Below are 25,629 nucleotides of genomic sequence, written 5' to 3' on the forward strand. Positions count from 1 at the left end.
GAGGCAGTATGCACCACCAGCTGGAGCACAGGAGGCTTCCCCTGAACATCGGAGGCACTTACTGTGAGGGTAGGGTTATCAAACACTGGCACAAGTTGTTCAGAGATGTTACAAAATTTCTGGACACGTTACAGATGTTACAGAATTTCTTGGAAATCTTCAAAAGCTGCCTGGATGTGGTCCTGGGCAGCCTGCTCTGGGTGGCCCTGCTTGAGCAGAGGGTTGGACCAGGTGGCCTCCAGAGGTCCCAGCCAGTCTGTGAGCCTGGTTTTGTCTCTTGGGATCTAACTCTGTGTCTGTCCTGCCGCTGTCACCTCCCTTCCCAACCCTTGCCCCACAAAGTTGCGATCATTTCCTAAGAGTTTTCACCAGTGACTGTGGCCAACGTTTTTTTTCCTAATGTATCCTTCCTGGATACATTTCATTAGTTACACATATCAATTGTGAAAAAGAAAATATTGTACTGTGTGTCTGAATATTACATGTATCTATATACAACGTTGATATTTTATAGGAGCCCTATATAAAATCCTTAAACATAACTCTTAGAGATACAGGAACTACTGTGACAGTAATCAAAGTTCTGTGGCTTATTTTCTTATTTTTTCATTTTTTCTTGTGTGTGTGCCTTGTCTTTCAGAGTTGGAAGAACACAAGGATTCCAAGCTTTGAATGTCGGGCATCTTACAAGATTACTGCAGCTAAGCTGAGAAGGCAGATGCAGCTCTGAGTACCGGATTGATTGAGCTGGTGTGTACTGCATGTACATGAAAACGCACACGTCCTTGTCATCACATAGACTTACTCTTGCATATTCCTGAGAGCTTTGCAATTGATGAAAATTAATTTAAGAACCAGATGGAGCACCTTTCCAGCACAGGAATCGGTAACCCAAGGAAAGACACCTGCCAGTAATGTTCAACTTTCCCCATGGTCTTCACGGGTGAAAAAAGTTTGCAAGAAGAGGAAGAAAAAACACACTCCACACAGAAAAGGCCTAATAAATACCTCCACAATCTAAATCAATAACTGTGAGGGAAACAGAAGAATACCAAGGGCAGAGGAAACTGATTTTGTTATTGCAGAGAAACCATGTATGATCTTTGGCACATTTTGCTTTGGCCTCAGTAGTTTGTGAATGGACTAATAAATCGTGACCACATGTTGAGTAATGATGACTGGAAGTAAGTAAATTGAGGAACTATGGGACAAGTCTGGGCATTGAACTGAGCAAACCTCGTCATCCTTCTTGAGTTAACCAGGTCATCGCCTTGCATATTCTTTCTCCCTCTCCTTTTTCTTCTTTTCACTTAGTGTGGTATAAATACTAATTGATTGAGCTCATAAATGTTACTCAAATAAAACGATTGGAATACTTCATATGTTTCCTTCTTGTACAGCTGCAAATGTTGTGTCTGGAACTATGAATCTGTGCTGTAGACAAGCATCAAGAAGGAAAGATCCGATCAAACAAGCAAGGAAAATACCTAGAGAAATAGTGAAACCAGGAAGTCAGATTTTTAATGCTGCTTCTCTTTCTTTTTTAGATGATTATATTTCTTCCTTCCGTGAATTTTAGAAGATCTTGAAAGAGTGCTTACTTGATGTGCTTTAATTCTGGCATTTGTTTTTTACAGTAGGACGAGAAGTCTGTGATTGCTTGTAGCAGAAAAAAGGGAAAAGTAAAGGAAAACGAGCTTGACATTTTAGCCTGTTTTGGAGGAGAGACAACTTCACGGTTCACCTGAGGCAAACTTACCTGCTTTGAAAGCTAAAAGCTTTAGAGCGTTTTTGATTCCACTGTAAATGAAGAGGGGGTTTCTTTTTCATTCGTGTGTGACGGCAAAAAGTGGGAAAGCAGGCAAGATAGCGTGATAAACGGTTCAGGCTGTGTTGGGTCTCTGGTGGAAAAAAAGTGCTGCAATGAAAATTGGATTGGCTTTGGATTGCAAAAACTTTTGAGTCCAACAAGCAGTTCAGTACCAAGAGGGATTTCACATCTGGCCTGGCACACCAGTGCCTGCACAAGTTTGGGTCTGTTGTTTCGCACGGTTTGTGTGCCTTTTTTTCCCTTTATGCAATCTCTTTCAGCTTTAGCAGCAGAAATACATCAGATGGAAAAGATATGCCAGAGGGCAGCTTGGAAAAGATGAATGTCATATATATACATATATATGTATGTGCGTGTGTTTAAATTTCTGCAACCGAACTTTTGAAGAAAATCTGACTGGAGGAAATCTCAAAAGCCTTAAGTTACTTGAAACCTACACATTTGCAACTCTTTGTCTCTGGAATTGCATTACGCTAAACTGGAATCTCAGGCTGTATAAAGATTATATCAAGTTGAGCAAAAAGATGACTTAACCATTTCTTGAGCGCCTCTTATGAAGTAGCTGTTTCTCCAAAGGATAAGTGCACCCTCACTCTACAGACTCAAAAACAAAAATGAACCTGAATTTTTTTTTAAGCGTTACTTTTTCTTAGCCAACTGCCATCATCTTTTATAGAGGAATTTTTCACTATGCATTTGGTGGATATTTATAAACACTGACCCCATCCTCCTCCCTTTCAATGATCTATCCCAGGTCAGTCCTATCAATAAAAAAAAAAAAAGTTGATTTAAATTTTGTGCACTAGACACATTACTTTCTTATGTCAAAAAATAAAATATTTAAAAAGCATGTTTGCAGCAGTGGAACATGGGCCTGTTCTTTGCAGCGATTCCAACATCCTCTGCCTCTCCTGGAAAGGGAGAGTTCCCAAAAGTGAGAAGGAGAAGCCCGTGTGCAGGAGGCGGTACTATGAGGAAGGCTGGTTGGCAACTGGCAATGGCAGAGGAGTTGTAGGCGTCACTTTTACTTCCAGCCATTGCAGGAGGGACCGGAACACCCCTCAGAGAATCAACTTCAATTTGAGGGGCCACAACAGCGAGGTAAGCAAACCGTGTGTTACGATTTAACGATTGAGTTTGGAGCTGGCTTTGGAAATTATAGCAAGAATTCTTGTAGAGCATTTCTGCTTGTAACCTGGTAGCGAGGTGTATGGAGGAGGCTCAGGACTAATACAAATGTGTTTGGAGGCTTTTTTTGATAGATTGAGAAGCTTGCGGCTTATGGTGAGGATGTTCTTTGGAAGCAGGTCTGGAGTTTGCCCAATTTCCAGGCAAATTCAACAAATGCATTTAAGAGCATTAAAAACTGTGATAGCTGACTGCTTTTGCATAACATTAAAGTCTGGCTTCGAAGACTAATGGAAAGGCAGAGGAGTGAGAGAGGAGCTCAGATAAAGCCTGCCAGTTTTCAGAAACTGCATACCAGGCTGTCCTGCAGCAGGCGGCAGTGTCATGGTAGCTGTCACCTGCAGGAAAACTTCAGCTCGTTAGTAAATGGAACAAATGGGACATACCAGAAAAGTGACAAGGTGCCCTGCAGTAACGTACTGTAACTTCAGGATGCAAGGCATTGTCCTGATTACAATGATGCAAAACCTCTTAAGTGTATTTTTCTGAAAGGGATAAATCTGTCGGTAGAAGCTGCTATTTCAGCAGTGCTTTATTGTCTTCCAGGCACCTGTCTGTTTCTCTGCATAATGCTTCAAGGGAAGCGTCAAGGATGCCCAGTAGTGTACAGGCTGTTAAGGGCAGGTGTAAGGATTCTTTTTCTTGCTGTGTTAACCCTGCGTTTTAGTTAAGCTATGTTTGCATTGGATGTGCTCTTTGAAAAGAGTTTGTCTGTATCAAAGCTTTGCTTCTAAATCTGCAGGAGGAATGACATCATATATTCTGAAGTTAAATCCAAAGATGCAATGTTCTTTTTCTTGTCTTTTGTGCTACTTATTTGTTGACTGTAATACATCTTGCCCTTTCGAAATAAGCAGCACCTAAGGTTGAGGGGTGGATGGGTTTGGTTCTTCTGTTAATAGCAATGATGATTCTGTTTTTAAGGAAAAAAAGACTGAGGGGTAATTATTTAGTCTTAAATAACTACTTCCACACATTTTGTACATAGGTATGTATAGACTGGAGTGTATTGTATGTTATATAGATTATGTTTATAGATGAGAGACAGATTCATGTACGTATTTGTATGGAATACAATAAAAAAAAAAAAAAAACTTTCAGGTGCCTCTTCCTGAAGAGAGAAGTGTTTTAATCTAGTAGTCTGCTTTGGGCCACCTTGAGTTCTCAACAGGACTTTCAATTGTAAATTTGATTTTGTTTTTGAAATGCGAGATGCAAAGATCACTCTTCATTTGTCCTTATTTTCTTCTTCTGTAACTGTTCTGTGAACTGGACACCTATTGTTCTGCTTTTGCATAATATGTGTATTGGAAATAACAGGGGAAGTGCTGTTTATGAGAGTGTAAAGTCTTGTTGCAGAACGTGAAAATACAAGGGCAGGCTTAAGAACGTGCCAGTTAAGTGAAAAAGATGCTGATGTGCATGCTGCCCTCTGGTTTGGGCTAGTTTTGCCTTGCTTATGCGGCCGGCCATGAGATTCTCTTTCTGGGTTGCAGCATCATTGCTCTGTGGATTGAGCTGTGCTGTTTGTGCATCCTTTCCCCTCAGTGATTGACACAAGAATCTCAAATGGAATGAAAATGTTCTGTATGATTTTTTTTTTTTTTTTGATTCGGGCTCTTCAATTGTGCTGAGTCAAGCTTCTTATAAATTAAAAGGGTCGTGTTTCTGTAAACAATCTTCCTGGTGGCAGCAAATGTATGAATGACCAGACTAGAGACCGCTAATTCACTTCTCTGTAACAAGGCTGCTATGGTGGTGTCAAAAATGTGTGCTACCTAAGGAAGAAGGGAAGTGGCTTTTAGAGCAACTAGCTTTGTGGTGAGTCTGTGGCTGCTGTCAGATTTTCCTGCTGCGATACTTTTTGGGCATTGGTGTAGTAATGCGAGATGATTTGTTATAAAACACTCCTCACCAGGCTTAACGAGTGTTGTCCTGTCTCATGGAATAATCCTACTGGTTTTCCTAGGAAAGAAACTGAAATGCAAGGGTTGGTACTTCTTGTACGTTCCACTATTTACCTCTAAGAAGATAGTTACAGGAGGAAAGATGTTTTCTAAAGAAACAGTCTGTTGAAAGATTCTTTAAATAAAATGTTGAACAGTGCTTATTGCTGATGTTTGCATGAGTAGTAGTACATGGTTTTCTTTTCCCTTCTCATCTGAAACAGGAAGCCAACAGCAACCTTGTCTCTTGTGTATCACCTCGTGCAATGAAAAATGCTAATTTTACAAGTATGTCCCGGTGTATGTGTCCAACTAAAGTTACATTTGTTGTACATCCCTAAAGGGTGTCTTTGACTTAAAAGTGTAAGTGCCTGTGTATTTCACTGACCACTTGTGGGATTGCATTGTGTTGTCTCATTCTCAGAAATGATGATTTACATGTCTGTATATTTTTGTTACACTAGCTTTATCCCAAATAAATTTTTTTTTTTTTTTTTTTTTTTTTTTTTTTTTGCTTTTTCTGACATGCGTTGCTGCTTCAATATCAGTATGCATTCAATTATAAAGAATCAAATGCTGTAATGAACAAGCAGGAGATGCGAAAACACAAGCTAAATGCTTTCCGTTTGGGGTATAATTAGTAATATGCTGTGGGCAGAGCAGTACATTGTATTTCAGTTTTAGGGTGAAAATCTGGAAAAGGTAAAAGCAACGCTACTTAGGGGCAAGCACATGAGCCTGTTTTTTAAGCAGGTTATGAAGGTGGATGCTGGTCATGTATTTTTGTGACGTTTATATGGTTGCTGAAAAGATTCACTGAAATCTTTTGGTCCACAGCTCCTGTTTTGCTATAGGTGTGCTGGTACAGACATATCAGACCAAATGAGAAAGAAGAATCTCCAAGACTGAGTTACTGACAGGCATGTTGCAGTGGTGGATTCGCATGATTCATCACATCAGACAGTAATTGCCACTGAAATGCTTGGTAGTTTGAGCCAGGGTTGTTTTTTTTTCATTTGCTTCAAGGTTGGTTATTAGAGTTGGAAGCTAGGAAGTGGCTGCTATATGACTTTTAATTAACAGCCTGATGTTTCTGTAGTTTCTTGGGAGAACAAAAGATAAAAATAAGCATATTCCATTTGTTCTATGGCAGGAACTGAGAACACCACATTTTGTGACAGATTCCTTTTATTTAAAAAAATACTTATAATCCTGATTCTCATTAACGTAAGGGTAAACATTCTAACAATTAAAATTGATGTGTATCAGAGGCAGAAATAGCTGTGCTGCGGAAGGAAGGGGAAATGTGTGCTGTGCAGCTGTGGCTGTTTCATGTGCAGTAGGAGCGAGCACCTCCTGTCATGGTAGAGGTCATGGTAGAGGACGTGTCTTGGGGCACGCAGTGGATGGAGCAGGTAGGAAAGGCCACGGAGGTGCACGGTTCCGTTTGGCTTTGGAGCATTTCCCTTGGCCTCTGAGAAGAGACTGGTGGAGGTTGCTGGTCTGGGGGTTTCTTAAGCCTGGGAGAAAGGCTAGAAGTCAGGGAGATGTGCCCACAAAGCAGCCAGGGAGCTGCTGAGGTGTGGTGGCCTAAAATATTTGTTCCCCTTCCCTGCATGTGTAAACACGGTGCTGTGCAGGAGTTGGAGTGAAATGTAGAAGTCTCTGATTTTGACCCGACATGGCTTCTCTTGACTGTATTGGGAAACAGCGTTAGAAAAGTACTTGAGCACATTCCTATTATGACTTTTGTCTCTGTAATAAATTACAGATTAAATGCAAAATACTGGGTCACTTCAGCAAGGTCAGGGTTTCATCTGGTGTGACCAGTAGGTTCTGAAGGCTGAACATTTTTTTATAATACTACCTGGTCCATCCTGAGGTCTCAAGAGAGATATTTCCGAGGAGGTCTGTGAAAGATGGTTGGAAGAAAAAACACCCTACACCTTATCCTCAGTAGACATCAATTAGCTTTACAGGGATTTTTTCTCCCAGTGAAAGATTTGCAAGATGCCTGCAAATCAAATTGGTTGGATGGTGCTGTTGTAGGCATTTATTTTAATGGATTCTGTTGTGTCTAGTGTATTAAGATGCTAATGGTTCTATGGCACTTGATGTTTCTTAATTATTAGTATTTTAAAATGTTTTGCAGGTGTATATTTTTCATTGTGCGAACTAAAAAGTCATCTTTGATGTATTCAGTAAGATTCAGTATGCTAATTGCTGGACTGAAACATTACCAAGAAGTGCAAGAATATACAAATTCTGATGCAGTGAATTAAGTAACACGCTGAATACATTAGCAAGTATGCGTAACAATTTTTACTGTAAACATAAAGTGAAGTGCTCATTTCTTTGACTTTCTTGGAGTGTCCAAGTGCATGACTGTAGCTAAAAAAAAAAACACAAAACAAAACAAAAAACAAACAAACAAACAAACAAACAAAAAAAAACACAAAAAACACCCTGTTTTGCGTAGCACAGGATTTAGAAGTGAAAAGGGATGTAAATGTATCTCAGCTGAGCTGTCAAATGAATTATTTTTAGTTACAGCTTTTCAAAGGAACACTGCCCTTTCAAAAAATATTCAATAAATGCTGCTTCTCATACTACTTCTGTTATGGAAGTCTCTGGACAGTTCTTGGTTTGGTTTTGTTTTAGAATGAAAGGAGGTTACAAATCCTCTTTTCCTGTATTACAAAGAAAGCTTTCCTTTAGTCTGCCTACCTTTTGGGGGTTGCGTGCAAATGTTCAGAGCAATTCTAGTGGTACAGGCTCTTTTCCTTAAGTTAAAACTATTTCCTTAAGCATTAAAACTGAAAACAACAAATGAACCTTTTCAGCAGTGTTTATTAGTTTGTAATGTTACTGGTAAGAACATAGGGAAAAATACATTTTTTAAAAAAAACTTTAATTGTAACTGGCATTTGGATCTTGACTGTAATTTCTATTATGGCTAGAAAAAAAGGAGTTGACTTGTGGGTTGACAGCATGGGTACCTCGTATCAATCGCTGTCCTCAGACATGTCTGGAACAGCTGCCATTTGTGAACACTTAAGAAATGTTGAGGTAGAATGAGGTAGAGAGATGCTGTAATGATGCCTTTTGGCTAGAGGCGCCCCAGTGGTACAAGGCACACGCTGATGTAAACTGCAGTGGTACTGCAGATCTTCTCTCCTGCTTTCCTGTCACTGCACAGAGAAGACAGGACAAGGTGTGCAGGCAGAAATACTGCCTTTTTGTTAAGGCAAGCTGGTATAATTGGAAAAATAAGGTATGCTTTTGGGCATACAAGGGCTTGTATTTCTGAAAGCTTGCCTGGTTTTTACAACACTGCTAGCTAATACAATAAAAGTTGTGAAATCTGTCTACAAACCATGTCCTTCCTCTGTCGTCAAATGGTTGTAGCCACAAAAAAAAAAAAAGAATATAGTGCTGCAGAGAGAGGCAGAATTGGTGCTTGTGTGAGAAGGGACCTGCAGGAGAACGGGTCCTGTGCCTGACTGGGTTGGTTCTGTTAACTTTTTGCTTTGTGACTAGTATTTGCTAGGCTTTTCTCAGTCTTTACTTGCACAAAGGACAAACACTGCGATTTTATGCAGGCTCCTTTTATTACAACTTTGTCTGAACTGTCTGTGTGGGCTTAGGCTGTGTGCTTTTAATTTCTTAATGCAAGCATTAAAAGAGCTAAAATACATTTTAATCCTCTTTATTAAGAGGATTATTTAGTCTTTACCAGTATTTTAAAATTATTAATTTTAAATCAAACTTCTGATGGAGCTTAAATATGTTCCATGGCATGCAAAAAGAGTCTTTCATAGCCTTTTCTTTAAGGTTAATGATGAGAAACCCTATATGTGTGGTAAAGAGGTGAGATTACTGCTCTGTTGATGTCTAAGCATGGTATATGAGCACCTTAATAAAAGTCACAACTCAATATGTAATTGTGAAGGCCTTGTGTATGTACAGGTACAGGATCTGCTGAGCATTTGAATAGTGGCAAAATCAGGTTTTATGATAACATTTCTGAGCCATAATAGTCATTAAGGACACTGCTTTGCTTTAAACAGTTCCCAGAGGAATTCATCAAATTACAGATAGTCTGAACAGATAAGATACCCATTACGAACTATAAACATTTCACAATATAATTGAACATAAAGCACCAAGTAATTGCTTGTCAAGTGTAGACAGAATGTAGTAGGATAGACAAAAAAAAAAAAAAAAATAGGCACTTGTCCTTGGGCAACCAGCATCTCTGCTCTGATAGCGTCTTTTATGAACATGTGCACAATTTCTGAGGGAATTCAGTATTCTTTTTGCATTACAAGTTTCTTTGAAGAGAAGTAATCTGTTTGTCTAACAAATTTTACAGGAAGTAACAATAATTAATTTTAATTGAGAAATCTTATGTTTGTGAATTTTCAAACGGAATTGGTAGTCTTAAGATTTCAGTATAGAATTGTGACAGTCCATCTCTGGGTTTATTTGAGAAATGTGTGTATTGGAAAATTATCCCTATATATCCCTCTTTTTCCTTTTTTTTTTTTTTTTTTTTTTTTTTGCATTTTAAGGAAATTAAATTTACACAGATGACGTTATTGACAAAGAAAACTGTAGCTTTGTTTAGCCTAGTCAGATTGTAATAGAACTCGAAACTACAGTTGATTTGTTGCTATTTGAGATGTGCCAGCAGGAGGGAGCTTAAACCACGCACCCTGATGAACAGCAGGGTTCCCAGGTTGGTGGTGGAGGATGTGCATTGGTGGAGCCTCATTTGGCATTTTTGGTAGCACTCTGCAGACAGCAGACGTCTGTCTGTAAATCTAGGTGAAAGCCTTTGGTTCTAAACTGGTGGAGTAACATCAAAAACCGTAACTCTTGAAGGCAGGCAGAAAGTGATACAGATGCAGAAGTATGAAAAGATGCAATTTGACTTTGGCTAAAATGAGAGAACAAACTGATGTGCCAGAGGAGGCAGAGAGCATCTTTCTCGGGATAAATCCAGATGATATTCTAAGTTGTCAAGCACAGTCAAAATCCTCATGAGGAATTAATGGTAGAGATGATTAAAATGCAGAAAGTCAAAGCTGTTGGGTGTGAGGATAACTTCACAAGGGAAACAGAATTTGAGAAGGAAATTTCTCACTAAGCAGCTGAAGAGGAGAAGAAACTGTTCACATGGCACAAGAACCAATAAAACCCATGCCCCTAGGAAAGCAGTTTTTGTAGAAGCTGCAGAGTGTAAGTCTGTTGTAAGGTATATAAATCTGCAGCTCTGGGTAAAATGAGGTGACAAAATGCAAAACATAGGCAGGGGAAGATCTGACTTCTGGGGAAAATTGTGTCACACGATAGTAGTGCCCTAATTACTGCATTGGCTCGAATGTGTGTAAAATAAGAAGGCAAGAAACTGTTCTGTCAAGGACAGACAAAATAGAATTGCCAATAAATCTGCAGCCAGCACATCAGCACTACCTTGAGTAAATATGTGCACGTACGTGTGTGTGTGGGGGAGAGAGACAGAGATGTAGCTGGAGTAGAACCAGTCTCAGAAATGTCTTGCTCCTCAGTTCAGAAGTATTCAATGAGGAAGCTGTGCTTTCAGCTGCTGCACTCAAGTGATAAGGTTAAATACCTTGTTAATTAATAAAATGTGTTGCTGTGGGAGGAATTGTATTTACTTTTGAGACTGGATGCTCAAAATGTGGTTCCTTGAAATACAAGGACCTTAAAAGTATGCAGAGGACTAAGTGGCTATGAAGGGCTGCAGTTTGCAAGTGCCTGTCACTTCTTGTTGTGGTTACAGCGTGAGTTACCGGAATATGCTTCATGACCAAAGTGGACCAGTACTGTAGCAAGTGTATGAAATGGAGGAACATTTGATGTTACATTACTGGCACAGACTGCTTTACTGTACAAAGTGAGCAGTTAGCATAAGTTATGTTTAGCAGTGCATAAGATAAATGCTTTCTCACGTATGTCATCTTAACAAGTCTACTTTTGCCTGCAGACACCCCATTGATCACAGATGTTAAAGCAGGAATTGCTCTTTTCTCATGGAATGCCATCAACCCTGTATAGGATTTATTTAAATTTCATTGCATTTCCAGAATTCTTACTCCTTCCAGAATAATATCCTGCAGTTTCTTTGGACTTAATAGTCCTTTTACTAAATAGGGAGTGTAGACCCTGCACTCCTCTTGTGCAAGAAGTCTGCATGTCATAGGGTCTTTTGAATATTAGCAATATTTAACATTTAAAAAAATTAAACATTTTAAAAACATAGTTTTTGTTTATTGATATATATATATATATATATATATATATATATATATTAGAATATATATGTTGGTTTTGTCTGAGGGAAATCAGAAGTCTTCTTCCTGGCCTGTATTAGATATACCATAGCTGCAGGAGCAGGGAGGTAATCGCTCCCCTCTACTCGGATCTGCTTAGGCCGCACCTCAGGTGCTGTGTTCAGCTTTGGGCCCCTCAGTACAAGAAGGACATCGAGGCCCTGGAGAGTGTCCAGAGAAGGGCTACGAAGCTGGTGGGGGGTCTGGAGCACAAGTCCTGTGAGGAGCGGCTGAGGGAGCTGGGGTTGTTTAGTCTGGAGAAGAGGAGGCTCAGGGGAGACCTCATTGCTCTCTGCAACTACCTGAAGGGAGGTTGTGATGAGGAGGGGGTCGGCCTCTTCTCTCAGATAACTAAAGATGGGATGAGAGGAAATGGCCACGAGTTGTGGCAGGGGAGATTTAGATTAGATATCAGGAAAAACTTTTTCTCTCAAAGGGTGGTCAGGCACTGGAACAGCATGCCCAGGGAGGTGGTAGAGTCACCATCCCTCGCGGTGTTCAGGAAGTACCTGGAGAAGGTGCTATGAGATATGACTTAGTAGCTTAGCTGGCAGTATTGGTGATAGGAGGATGGTTGGACTAGATGATCTTGTAGGTCCTTTCCAACCTTGTGTTTCTATGATTCTATGAAACTGTTTCAAATTATGGAAGGTTAAGGTTAAAATTTGTCCTCCTGTGTTGTAAATACTTACTACAGAAGAAATGCATCCACATGGAGGGTTAACAACTTAGAACATCGTCATTTTGCCAAGTACTGCTTATTCAAATTGTTAGGTGTTATAGTGCCCATAACCTCATTCTGTTGATTTAAACACATTCAAATTAGGCTTTGGCACCTTACTATTATGTATTATTGAAGGCCCTACATGAAACTGGAATCTCATTGGGGTAATCATGGTAACAGTTCCAGTAGTCCCTTTCACTTCATACATACTCAGCCAGCTCACTGCTCAGCACCTGAAGAGTGAGGAAGGAAAGAACTAAGCTTTCTGTTCCTCTTTGTTGCTTGCTCAGCTGTCTTGTTTTGAATGAAATAATGCCTGCTCTTCCTATAGCCATTCATATACTTTCAGTGTTACTTTCCTACAAGTTGCCCATTTTTAGTGTCGTAAAGACTCAGTGGTAATGATAACCGAAACTAAACACCTTTTTGATATATATATCCAAGATGAAAACTATCACTGTGCAGGAACAGGCATTTTGTTACTTCACTTGAGATATTTTATTAAGGCAGTTTCTCAGAGTGCGGCTTTAGTACTGAAAAGCAGAGAGATTTAATACCAAGTGTATCTGTCTGAAAATGATAAGACACACTTAAGCTATTTTAAACTTGGTATTCTGGGGTAGCAGTTATTTTTAAGTTTCTTGAGGTCCTTATGTTTGTAATTTTTGGGACAGAACATTAAAGTTTTCAATGCCAAAGCTGTCTTGTTTCTTAGGTTGATTTTTTTTAATACAACTAGTAGTATCAGAAATAGGTTGCTATTAAAATTTTCTTAAATTACAGTTGCAAATAATGGTAACATCTGGGTTTTGAGCATTATTTCTACTTACTCTTAAAGTTGTAAGCTTTCCTATATTAGTAATTTCCTGTTGGAAAATAGAGAATTTTACATGATGAGCATCCATTATTATTTTTGTTGTTTTTATTCAAGTAGGGGTATTTTAACCAGTTTGTTATAGGGAACTATATTTAATTAATTATTCATTAAATGGTAATGTCCATAAGAACAGCGAAAGATAACAATTTAGGTGAATGTGGGAATGAGTGGGACATGAAAAACAGAGCAACCTGGAGGGTTGGGTGGGAGTTTGGGACTGTTTGGATGTAAGGCACAGGAATAACTGGAGGGGAGAGAGTATAAAAGCCTGCTGTTTCTATAACAAGACTTTCTGCCAGACCCTGGAGTTGGACCTATTGTTCCAAAGTCCCAAATTCCCTTTGTTTTGTGCACAGCTATCAAGTTATGGTCAGAATAGCTTTATCTTCTGTAGTGAGTGATCAAAACCAGAGACGACAACTTTAATAGCTGTTAGTTAAATGTAGATAGTGGGTATCAGTCCTGCTTGTCATTTTGTGGATTGATGGTAGATGTCGGGAGTAACATGAAGGTTTTCTTTCTTTTGTAAAGCTTAAACAATTTGTCAGATGTCCACTGTGTATCAGGATGATTAAGCTATCAGAAGTTACGAAATGTCAGACTTATCTGCAGTTGATTTACCATGTCAATTCGTTTCTGGTGTTTGTACGTACATATTATGATTCAGTTTTTAATTATCTGACCACATCCTTTTTTTTCTTGAATTCTCGTCCATTGAGTGTGTGGATGGTATCTGGTAGATGAGGTACGGTTTACTGAACAAACTCTATTATTTGCTTCAGAAATCAATAAATATGCAGTGAAGGACACGGACTGCTTGGGGAGACATGAAGTCATGTGGTCAAGGCAGCTGAATGTTGTTGTGGAGAATTGGGTTCTTGCTGATCTTTTCACCATAACCAGGATGTATTTCTCATTTTCTGAGTAATGATTTTAACATCTTTGGAGCTGTGAAGATGAATTAATTAATTTTCTCTTATGCCCAGATATTTTATCACTCCACACAGCCAGCATTTCTTGGTCTTAAAGCATTTACTTCAGTCACTCCATCTTGGTATTCTTCTGGGGATCTGATTTCACAAGCCAATTTTAAAGTAAATGTTCATGACTCATCTTCAGAGATTGGTCATGAGTAATATTTGGCCCCACAGCACGTGGGCACCAATGCAATGCTTCTGTGGCATATATCTAGCTAATTTTGAGGTATTCCTTGATGATCCATGGCTAAGTTTAAAACTTAGAACTTTAGGCTTATAACAGTCAGAGTATGGAGATTTTTTTTTTAACTTATATTTTATATTCAGCTTATTGTGATTCAGTCGCAATAAGTCTGTCAGCTCCAAAATTACCTGTTTGGAGCTTCAGAACAATTCCAGTGATGCAGATCGCGCCTGGCGGAGGTGTACGAGTTCTTGCTAATGGGAGGTTTTAGTAACCGAGTTCAGTGCTGATACTGACGACATCAGAGCTGTTAGATCTAACTCGTCCTGTTGAGCTTGACTCTTAAAGTGTTCTTTAAAAATGTTGTGATGTACTTAATGTGCGGCAGCAGTTATTAAGAGTGCGAATCAGAGATGGGTAATTGAATCCGAAGCGCGGTGGCGTGGCTCCCTTGGGAAGGCCAGGAAGCTGGAGAATGTAGGGTTGCCTGTGGGGAGAAGCTGCTTATTTTCAGTTAGCTCAGGAGTCCCTGGAGAAATGAGAAGGTTTACCACAAACTAGCTCCATCCTTACCAGTGCTGCAAATGCCACGTTAGACTGAAAATCCAGTTGAGCTCTTAATCCTCACCAGTAATCAAGGTTTTGTAGATTAATGTAGGTCAGGTCTCTTACTTCGACATGGGTCTTCAGTGGGTTTAAGCAGACGCGATGGTATGAACTGTTTTTTATAATAGCAAAGAGATTCCTTTGTTTGTGGGAACAACAAAAGCATGTATCCTTTTTTTCCTTACTACCCTAACTCTGCAGTGGTAACTTCTTACTTTGAATGTCAGCAGAGGTGAGCTTTGAATACACATGGGGTGCAAATTTACTGAGTAAAGAGCTGCTATTGTTAAATAAATCACCCTTAAGGCTGGAGGTGCATTTTAAAGCCCTTATATTGCCAGAGTGAGGCAGAGGCCCAAGTTCAATGCATGCAAGCAGTAGAGGAGGCTTTAAAAAGTGGGTAAAGCATCTTTTTAAATGTTCTTCATGTTTCCAAGTGGTTATGGAGGGGGCTTTTTGGGGTTCATTGTCCAATGTGATGGTGGGTAATTTTCCAAATTATTTGGACACATCCTCTCTTGTAACAATTCCACTGTGCTGTGGCATTTGTGGGTATCTTGGCTCTGACAGTATGGATTTAGCTGTCTTTATTGCAAAACTAAGTTATTTTCTAATAATTTTCCATAATAGAGAAGGGTGGGTGGTTGTTATTTTTTTTTTTTTTTTTAACTATTTCCATTGCCAGTGCTCATTTTAGTAGGCCATGTTGGGTTATGTAAAACATTCATCTACTCTGATAATGACAACTCTTTTATTTTGGTTTGCAGCTGTTTTGCATATTTTTTTTCTACCTCTAAGAAGAGGAAAAAAATGAAAGAAACAGATAAAAAGTTAGATTTTTTTTTTCCCCCAATTTGAAAATATTGAACTTAAAAAATATTTTTTTTCAAAAGCTATGCTACTCAATCCTCTTGATCGTGGTAATTCAGCTTAAAGAAAGGCTGCTTTCTTCATTCACTACTTGAAATAAATAGGGAGGGGAAACCTTGAAATACTTGAAATAAAATTGAAGATCTTTATTTTCCATTTCTGCAAGCCAGTAATAATTTAAGTTGAAAGTAAGAGACCTGTTTTGAAATAAAAGTTAGTTCTGAAAATTTTTAATCAGCTGAAAACTTTTGAAACGGGACTAATCATGGCAACCACACAAATATCTGATGGAAGGCTGTCTACCAATTTGTATAAATGTCTGGATGACTAGGACAAGGCTAATAACTGTGGGATCTGTTCTGAAATTTCCTGTCACTTCTCGTTGTTTTTCAGTAAGAGTTGTTCCAAGGGATCAGGCGTGGTGTTTTAATCCACGCTTCTCATAGGCAGCAGTGAGGGGAGTGATGTATCTGGACCAGTGATGCCCAATCTTTCTACCCAAAGAGCTGTAGGCTGTGCTCTTTACTGTGTTCTGCTGAACGTGCTGGGAATGCCGAGCCCTTGCATTCATGCTTCGTCAAGGCTGTGCTAACGAAGGAGATGTGACCGCCCTGCTCCCACTGGCAGGGATGAAGTGTCGTGCCTTACACAGCCGCAGGAGCCAGCCACTGCATGTGTGATGGTAGAGCTCTGCTGCAGCTGCTCTGTCACTGGAGACCGGCTCTTCCTGTAGCTGGACAGTAGCAGAGCATTTGGGTTTGCTTCCCCCATTCTGCAGGGTTTTTGTCACTGGAGGACCCCACTGGTAAGAGACTGAGCCAAGCTAAAGAGCAGAAATGACCGAGGCAGGATCTGTCAGTCACCATGATGCCGAACTGTCTGACATCCAAAGGCTGTTAAATGCTGTGGGTATATGACAAACTCTAGTACAAATAGCATGCTAGATCTTTCAGAATATTAATCTGTTTTATGATCTCCCTTTATTTATAAAGCTATATAATAAAGTGCTCCGGGGTCCTTTCAGATGAAAGGCATTAGATAATGGCGCCTTTGGATGTTTACCTCTTGTCTGGGTCTTTGAATTCATTTATCACTGAAATGCTCTATTGCAGCAACTCTATTCTTGCCCGTGTGTGGTGTGAAACCATTTGAATGTCATCCTTATTTATCTTAGCTCATTTCTTAAGTTTCCTATTGTGAGGCATCTATGGGCTGAATTAAAACAGATATGAAACACTAAAACCAAATCCCTGCATAAAACTGCCAAATAAAACACAACCAGGCAAGATTAAAAATAAAAAATAAGATAATCGGGCACAAGGACAAACTCAACAGACCTCTTGCAAACCACCCACAAAGGGATTAGTTCCCAGCTACCCAAAGGAATGGGAAAAACACGGGTAGCAGCTAAAAGAGTGAAAGGGAAGGGACCCAAACCAGATAAAAATAGCTCTGCTGAAAGAAACAAGACTCGCAGTGGAGGCAGCCAGAAAAGGACAAGAAAAGAAGGGCATGGTGAAATGTTAGGCAGAGATGCAAGTTGTTGCACATGGCTGGAAGCTGCCTTGCGATGCAGGATGCTGGTCCTGTAACTGATGAGGAGCAGGCTGGCAGCTCCCTGCCCCTTTCCTTTAGGTTGTTTTGCCTGCCTAGGAACTGCCCGCTGCAAGGAGGGGGTTATGGTGCTGGTATGAGTCAGGAAGCTGCTTTTCTGAAACGCAGCTCTGCTTTCTTTGGCTGGATTTATGGTATCAGGCCCCTTATTCCACCCATCGAGCACAACAGACCCACCTACCAAAATGTTTTGTGTGGAAAAAAGATGCTTCCTTTTGAGGTTTTGGATTTTTCCGGTGTTGCTGATTTCTTCTCTTCTTTCCCCAGAAAACCATTTGTTGCTGTCTGAAGGCTATGGGCAAGTGAAGACCAAGTGCAAATGCTTCTCTAAAACATACTATTTTTAATCAAGTATTTCTCCACAGATAGACCCTACTTCTTATTATATCATTTAAATGAAATCTGTGTTGGTGCCGGGTCTGTAATCTGAACTGTAGTACTTCACCTGGGCCGAGTTGTTGTCCCAAAGCAGGTTCAGTTAGTGAGGGCTGGAGGAAAGCCTAACACGTGGCTTGGCATTTTTGGTAGGATCCACCCATTTCAAAACAACACACCCTGAACGTTATGCTGTTCCTTTATTAAACCTTCTGGCAATCTACGTCTGGTTTCTGCTTTGCATAGTTGCTGCTTTATGGAATTCTTACTGACTGTTATTTTTTCCACTTGCCCTATTTAGGTATGTATTTTAACGTTAGCAATAATAGTAATAACAATAAGTATCTTTAGTTCCACTGCTGGTTTTTCTCAAGTAACATTCCTGTAGTTTCCTCTCCCTCTCTCCCCCCTTGCAATAACAGCCTTTTGCATTAAAAATATTGTAATGTTTTCAGTTGTTACCATATTCTGCCTTTCTCCCTTCATTCCTTTTAAATCTGTTTATGTGAAACGTGTGCTTGGGAAAGCTGGAGGTTGCTTGTTTTCATTTGAAACATACGTTAATTAAAATAGCCAAGAGACCATAAAGGAGCAATTTCTGTTGCATCAAGCAGATCTCTGACTTTATTGAAGCTCTCTTTGGCCCTGCGGCTGTCTTCATAAATCAAAACTCGTCATACCCATAGGAAACCCCATTCTGTTCACTGTAGCTTTGAGCACAAGGATTGATGCTATCTATGCTCAGCTCTCCAGAAGTGTGGTGTAAAAGGAGGATGACGAAATGAAGAGTCTCACACCCTTGTATGTAACCCAAAATTTAGCATGTCTCAATTCCTGTTCTTCACTGGTAGTGTTATGTGAAAAGTTGGAAAACTGTTACTGTGGTACTGGCTTGGAGCTGTGATGAAATACCCAAGTCTTCAGTCCTTTCTGATAAGCTGCTGTTTGAAAATGGAACAGCAATAGTCAAGGGTATTTTTTTTTTTTTCATTTTATCTGCCATTTTGGCATTTACAAATCCCATTTTTCCTGTATTCCTGGTAGTTTCTGTTCTCATTTTGGAATTCGAGGAGCTCTTCAGCCTTAGTTGGCAATTAGTGTCTGTCTGTCTTGCTGGCCTGATCCATCTCAATTACATCAGCTCCAGAGCCCATAGATATTTCTGAAACAGTTCTGTGCTGCTTTCTGGTGTGCCAACTCGACCTCCATTGCTTACTGATGGATTTGTTTGGGCCAGAGTCTTCTTCCTGGGCTTTCTGGAGGTAATGCGCTGACAGGAGTCTTGCAAGGTGTTAGGGTATTCGCTGTAACTGTGGTTTTGGGCATTTGGCCTGGTAAGGCCGTGCTGAGATGCGCTGTGGAAACAGGTGTATGTGCAGCTGTCTGCTTTGTTGCTGGCAATTGCAACTGGCAATTTTTAGAATTAATTTGTAGCTGCCTGCGTGTCTCCAGTTTGAGACAGGACAGCATGCAGTCCTAGATGCTGAAGGCTTTGTCCACAGCGGTAAAGAGCATCCATAGAGCATCAGATCAAATGTGCAGATGGCGGTGTCCTGCCTCTGGAAATGACTGGGACCAGCGTGTAGGAAAGAGCTTCCTGGGCCAGGTGCGCAGACTTTGTGTCCGCACCACTTTTCCCTAACCGCTCTTTTGCATCTGTTTAAAATGTTGAGGCATGTAATGAATTGTACGTTTTAGCTACGAGTTCTGTGAAAAAGGACATTCTTTTGTTATTTGAATATCCGTCCGTCTCATTTGCTTCAATGACCTTCATTTTCTGCACTGCAAAAAGCAGTAACAGTTGTTACCTATTTATTCCGTGCCACTCATTATTTAATAGACCTATGTGAAAGCCCTTTGTAGTGATTTATTTTCCTCATTTCAATAGTGCTAGTCTGTAGCTCATACAGAACCTAATCTATTCCATCCATTTGAATTTTCTTTTTTTTTTTTTTCCCCCTGTACTCTCGATGTGTTTTCAAGTTGCCTTATATCCATTTTAAGACTGGAGGCACAAGAAGTACACATAATAGAAACGAAAACCCACACAGTGGCATAATGATGGTTTCTGTTTTCCCTATTTTCTTCCACCCCCTTACAGCTGTGAATGGTGGCCAATGTAATAATGACAATTACCACTTATTATAGTTAGAGCTGATGCGTTTCTTTGAAACTGAGTCTAGTGGGGGACATTTTAACTGGTGATGGATAGAGGACCTGACGTGGACTCCCAGTACAGTTCCTACTTCTTTGTTCCATGTAATATTTGTCAAAACAGAGGCGACAAATGGTGATTTTTTTGCAGCATGAAGGATGGCTGCATTCAGCACGCACGTATGCAGATAAAAGATGTTGAACAGCTTCAAAAGCTCCCTCAGTCAGTCTGTCAGAGTCGCACTGGCAGACCTGGAGTGTCGTACGTACAGGTGGGAGCTGCAACTGAGATCTCTTTGTTCATGGGAGAAAAGGGAGTTTGGTTTGACAAGGTTACCGCTGAGAGGTGCTGGATTGCTTGGCTGTGACCACGTCTTCACAGGCCTTGCAAGACCTGCCCTAAATCTCTTCTTTTGGCAAGCTGTTTCCCTCCTGAAAGTGTGTGTCCTCTGGGGTGCCAGCTGTCCTGATGGCCCTGGTGCTGGGGTCTCCCCAGAGCTGTCCCCTGTCACAGCCACACCTCTGCTCGCTCTTTGAAGGGTCCCCAGGGAAGCTGCTTTTCCACCTAGGGGAGTTAGGAAAGAAAAGCAACAAATAAGGCAAGCGTACGTTGACTTCTTCCAGAATCAGTCTTCCTCTGAGACCCTAACTGTTTGGTGAATTTTGTGGGGAAGAGGCATGTGCCTGTGCTCAGGAAGCCCATCCCATGCAGTTTGGAGATGTTTTTTTAAACAGCATTGAGCCTTAGAACCGGGCAGAAGTTTCTTACCTGCTTGCTAGAAGGTTGTGAGGGCTTGACTGACAATTCAGAGAAGCTGTTCACTTGTTGAGTTAATGGAAATATGTATATTTGAAATAAGTGTGAGAGATGTTTCTCATATACAGAGTTTTTATTTATAAAATATAGAAGTAAGATAATCTTTGTTTTATTTGAAAAGTGATCATTTAAAAATGTGTTATGCAGGCAGCATTCTTGATTTGTCTCTCTTGACCAAGTTATAGGTATGTACCCTTTTGCAAACCTGCTTCAGAGTAATGCTGATGTACTGAAGCATTGATCTGTTTTCCACCAAGCAGTTTTGGTGACTGCCTTTATCTGAAAGCTCTAATGCATGAGGGGAAGATGTGTGGATCTTGTTAGAGGCGTACACGTTCCCAGCTTTGATCATGTTGGGTATAGTGGCATAAGGACAGCTCTGTTTCCTCATAGGGCTGCTTTATTCTGATTTCAGGTGGCAGATCCCGTGATCCAGTAATATTTGTCTACCTGGAGAATGATAAGCATTTTTGTAGGTTAGTAAGAGAGGTTTAATAAGAGATTAAATGCCTAATATCGATGTTATTGAATGGAGTAAAATAAATGTATGGAAATGATGTAACTTAGCATGTTCCATTGAGAACTCATTAAGATTCAAGGAGTAGGTGAAGGAGACAAGCATCTACAGACTCAAGCAAAAGTATAAATAAATAAAATTCTAGTAAGAGAAACTTGCAAAGAACAGAAAAAGACAATACTCAAAAGTAGTTAAAAGGATAAAACCTATAAGTCATTGTTTTGGGGAACAGAAATTTGACAAAGAAATTCAGGCATGAACGTAAATGAGGTTACTTTTTACTTAAATTTTCTTTGAAATATCAAATTCATCTTCATTTTCCTTTAAGACCTTGGAAAGGCTGATTGTTGTTGTTGTTGTTTTTCTGTTCTCTATGAGTAGAGAGCTGAGTGGTGCCCAGTGGCAGAACAAGAGGCAATGGGCACAAACTGGAACAGAGGAGATTCCTCCTGGCTATGGGGAAGCACTTCTTTACTACAAGGGTGATGGAGCAGCTAGCACAGGTTGCACAGAGGGGCTATGGAGTTTCCAACATTGGAGATCTTCAAAAGCCCATGGTCCTGGGCCACCTGCTCTAGGTGGCCCTACTTAAGCAAGCATTTGGACCAAATGGCTTCCAGAGGTCCCCACCAACCTCAACCGAAGCTTCAGACCTTCGGGTGAATTTGAAGCTCTATCTCCTTTAGCTGTAAAATGGATTTTTTTTTTTTTTTTTTAATAACACTTGATTAAACCTATGTTGTTATGGAGAATGCTTTACGGAAATAACCTTGGTGGGGTCTTGTTAGCAGGATTGAGTAGGTATTTGGTATTTATGACTCACGGGGATGCTTACTAATGTTTCCTTGATGGGATCTGCAGACTCTTGTCCAAGAAACTTTTTTTTTTTAACTAGAAGAACAAAATTAATTAGATTAATCAGCATCCAAATTGGATTATTTGGCAGGGCTTTGTGCATAAATACCTCAGTATTGGTGCATGATTTAAACTGATGATGACATTGATACTAAAATGTAAGGCACTTAAATTTAAAGTTACTTCAGAATTACTCAAATACAGTTTTAAAATCAATTCTTCAGTCTTAGCTGCAGGCTGTAGACAGCAGTATTTGCTTTTGATAAAGGATACAGACAACATTGATTGAAGGCTTACTGAGGGACAGAACTGTTGCAGGTTTGCAAAGCTAGACAGGGTAAAGCACTTTGGAGAGGATTCTAGAGGAAAAGCCTACTTCCTAACTTGCAGAATTAGCTTGTATGATCCGAGGGATGCGATCTATGGCTGACCTTACTGAATTTTCTATGAAGTTGGCTTGAAAAGGCAAGAAGTAACTTCCATTTGAAGGAAATCGTGTCTGCTTCTTTGAACTTCTTTCTGTGACTTGCATTTGTAATTATTGATACAGCTTGAGCTGAGTTGCAGCTTTTTTTCTAATGGCATAGTATGCTTTGATTTTAGTTGGTTGGTGTTTTTGCAGTGTTTTGAATGTGAAAAATGCTATGTAAGTGCAAAGTGTTGTTTATGTCTTTGGACCAGTGGTCTTTGTTTATTTACTTGGATGAATCTGTGCCCCAATTCCAGTCTCACTGTCACTTCATTTATCTTTTACCACTTGTGTTCCTTAGTATAGATGGCTTAGCCGAGACTCGAGGTGGATTTTTTTGTCATTTTTCTAAGAATCACTTAATATATATCACTTAATATCTCTTTGTGATTCTGTTTTCACTGATTTTCAAGGCGCTTTCTGTTTTCAAGGAGCTTTCAAGCCTTCAAATTGTGCCCCAGTGTTTTGATATAAATCTTATTTCTTTCCTTTTTTCTCAATTGCTATAGGTATGTTCTTCAGTTAGGAAAAAAACTTTTCATATGAAATGCTTTTATTTAATTTTAGTTCTGTGTGACACAGCAGTAATAAAATATTTTGTACCTCATTCTCCATATGAGAGTTTTAGGTAACACTTGAGTCTTCAGTGACTGTGAAGATTTATAAAATCTAGACTCTGCTTTGATGCAGAAATTACTGTTTCACAGGATACCAGACCTTGCTTCTCGTATGGCCCCACCACCTCAGTGTCCCTATAAATGATGGATGCAAATCCATCTGCAGTTCAGCTGTGACAGTCTTTGTCTTGAGGCATGCTACAAGATAAATTTGATTTCTATGGAGCCATTTAGTATTTCAATAGGAGCATTTAAACTCATGAGAGGATGTTGCTTTTGACATCTGAAGAACCAAATTTTTACCTTGATAGGTCTTTTTAAGGAAAGAAAATGCTGTGAAAGCTGAAGTTCTTTTTACTATTTTGAACAAATTTAGGTAAGAAAAACTAGCTTTTCATTCAATTAGATAGTACTTGCTTAGTATTTAGTTGGCCATTTATGAGGAAAGGTGCTGTCTACTGTTTTTACAAACCATACTACCCCATTGTGGCTTCTGTATTAGCTCATAAATGGAAAAAAAATCAAAAATTGAAACTGGTCAGCTGTTGCTACGTGGCTTCAGTCAGTTGAAAAAGAAATGGTTCTAGGGAATCTAGTGGATGTTTACTCCAAAAAAATGGTGTTAATTGTAACGACCATTTGCAAAAGGTATTAACGGCAGGAACTTTGCTTAGGAAACCTGATAAAAAGCATTGTTGTGGTTAAATGCTTTGACTTGGCGGGGACAGCATGAAGGAAGCTGGCTCTGGCTGCCCTGTTCTTGCTTTGTTGTTGCAGTGTGGTGCAAGAAAGGAGATGAAAGCCAGAGCTCTCGCTGTAATGAGGAAGAAAATGTCCAGCAAGACCCCGTTTCCCTTTGCCTCTCTTCCCATTCGATGGTGTTGAAAAGTAATGTTCCCACCAGAGCAGGGATCAGCCTTGCTTTTTAAGTGATGGCTTCCAGGAATTTCCAGTCGGGAGTAAATAGATGCGCGTGTGGCCAGAACTTGATAGCTCTTTTTATAGGCAGGATCTATTTTGGTTATGACCTATTTTTGTTAGTGCTTTACTTTCTTTAGCTCACTCGAGAAATGCAGCTTATTTTTCATCTGAGCTGTCGTTCAGTAGTCACATTTTCCATGGCTTTGGAAACCTCTGTTGAGTTGTTTTGGAAGTAAAAGGTGGTTTGTTTTGGTTTGGTTGATGCTTTTGAGCTGTACTAAGTTCCTGTTAGGACACCAAGCTCGTTGGTGATTAATAGGCTTATAACATCAGTTGACTTTAGTTTTTCTCAGCAGTCCTGTGATGGCTACTGCTGGTAAATTCTGTCATTATCTGCGGGGCTTTGGTCTTGGATGCTCTTCTCTAGGAGTCTAGTAGAAAACAAACTCAAATCAGTTGCTCTGGTTTTGGCAAACCTTATAGAAACCATTTAACCCAGGTTAATTAAAAAAATAAATTGAAAGTTACTAAAGCTAACAGGCTTATGTGGTCTCTTTGAGAAAGGAAGTAGATGTACTCTGCAGATCATCTGATTTTATATCAAAACAAAATTCATTTGCCACTAGTATTGATTCAGCGGTTTGCTAATGTCAGTGTGAACAGTGATGAGAAGTTCTTCAGATGATGCCCAACGCAGACATTCATAGTCTGAGCACGAGCATGACACAAACTGTAACACAGCTCATTGCAGAACCTGGTAACCTGGTCATATTTTATCCAATATACCCAATGTATATTGGATTATCTTGCAGTTGGGAAAAAAACAAACAAACAAACAAAACATTCCTTTTGTTCCAGGTGTTGAAATTGCCATTTCATTGAAGAAATGAAAATTGTAAACACTTTGGGAAAAAAAATAAAAATAATAATAATAAAAAATATATATATATATATATATATGTATATTTACCTCTAGGTATTGGTAATCTGTACATTGCTTCAAAGTACTAGTGAAGCACTAACTGAGGAGATACACGGAAGGCTGGGGCAGATGAATTGGTAGCAGTTAATGGCACCCTAGGGCTGGCTGCTGGTAGCCGTGTGCTCGGGTGACCAGATGCTCCTCTCCCAGCGTTGTCTTTCGATACTGTCGGAGCTCTTTGAAAATGGTCTCTCGTTGTTCTAACAAAAGACTGCAGAAATTTCACAAAATCAATTACTTCAGTATTTTCCTTGGAGGAAAGGGAAATTGAAGTAGCGTTTAATGCGATTGCTGAATTGACTACCCAAAGTGCCCCACACCAGTCCTTTACATGAGCAGACAACTCAGCAAGTGCTGTCATTTTTCTGCTTATGTATGGACTGTGGAGAGATGAAAATGGAAGTGCAATGGAGCTGAGTTATACCTATTAAACACGCTGCATAAAAATCTCTGAGGCTACGCTAAGTTCCTGGAAAATTAATACATTCGGTTAGGATTAGGGAAAAGAAAAAGCTGCTCTGCATAATGGCTGTTCTTGGAGGTGCACGCATGGGTGCGTTTGTTGGGTTGTTTCATACACTGCCTATGTTTTATAGCTTAGAACAGGTACAGAGATTGTCACCTGTTATATTTTGGGGGTTTTAGGACAATTTCTTAAGGAAGAAGATAAATAATGAACATTAAATCTAACCGATGAATTCATTTGTGTGGAGCTCGGTGAAAATCGATTTAGTTTTTGCTCATCC

At 39.8% G+C, this 25,629-nt stretch overlaps 1 protein-coding gene across 2 annotated transcripts in view; it reads left to right on the forward strand.

Annotated features, from left to right (window-relative positions):
- The window catches only part of TULP4 (TUB like protein 4), a 147,016-nt gene that overhangs the window by 26,187 nt on the left and 95,200 nt on the right, over positions 1-25,629 (forward strand). For both annotated transcript variants that reach the window (XM_032184291.1, XM_032184292.1), the window contains exon 2: positions 641-2,932. In XM_032184291.1, the coding sequence (XP_032040182.1) occupies positions 2,681-2,932 (252 nt within the window). In that variant the 5' untranslated portion in view covers positions 641-2,680. The remainder of the gene's footprint in view (positions 1-640; positions 2,933-25,629) is intronic.

The sequence above is a fragment of the Aythya fuligula genome, chromosome 3 (assembly GCF_009819795.1).
Source record: "Aythya fuligula isolate bAytFul2 chromosome 3, bAytFul2.pri, whole genome shotgun sequence".
Taxonomy (NCBI): domain Eukaryota; kingdom Metazoa; phylum Chordata; class Aves; order Anseriformes; family Anatidae; genus Aythya; species Aythya fuligula.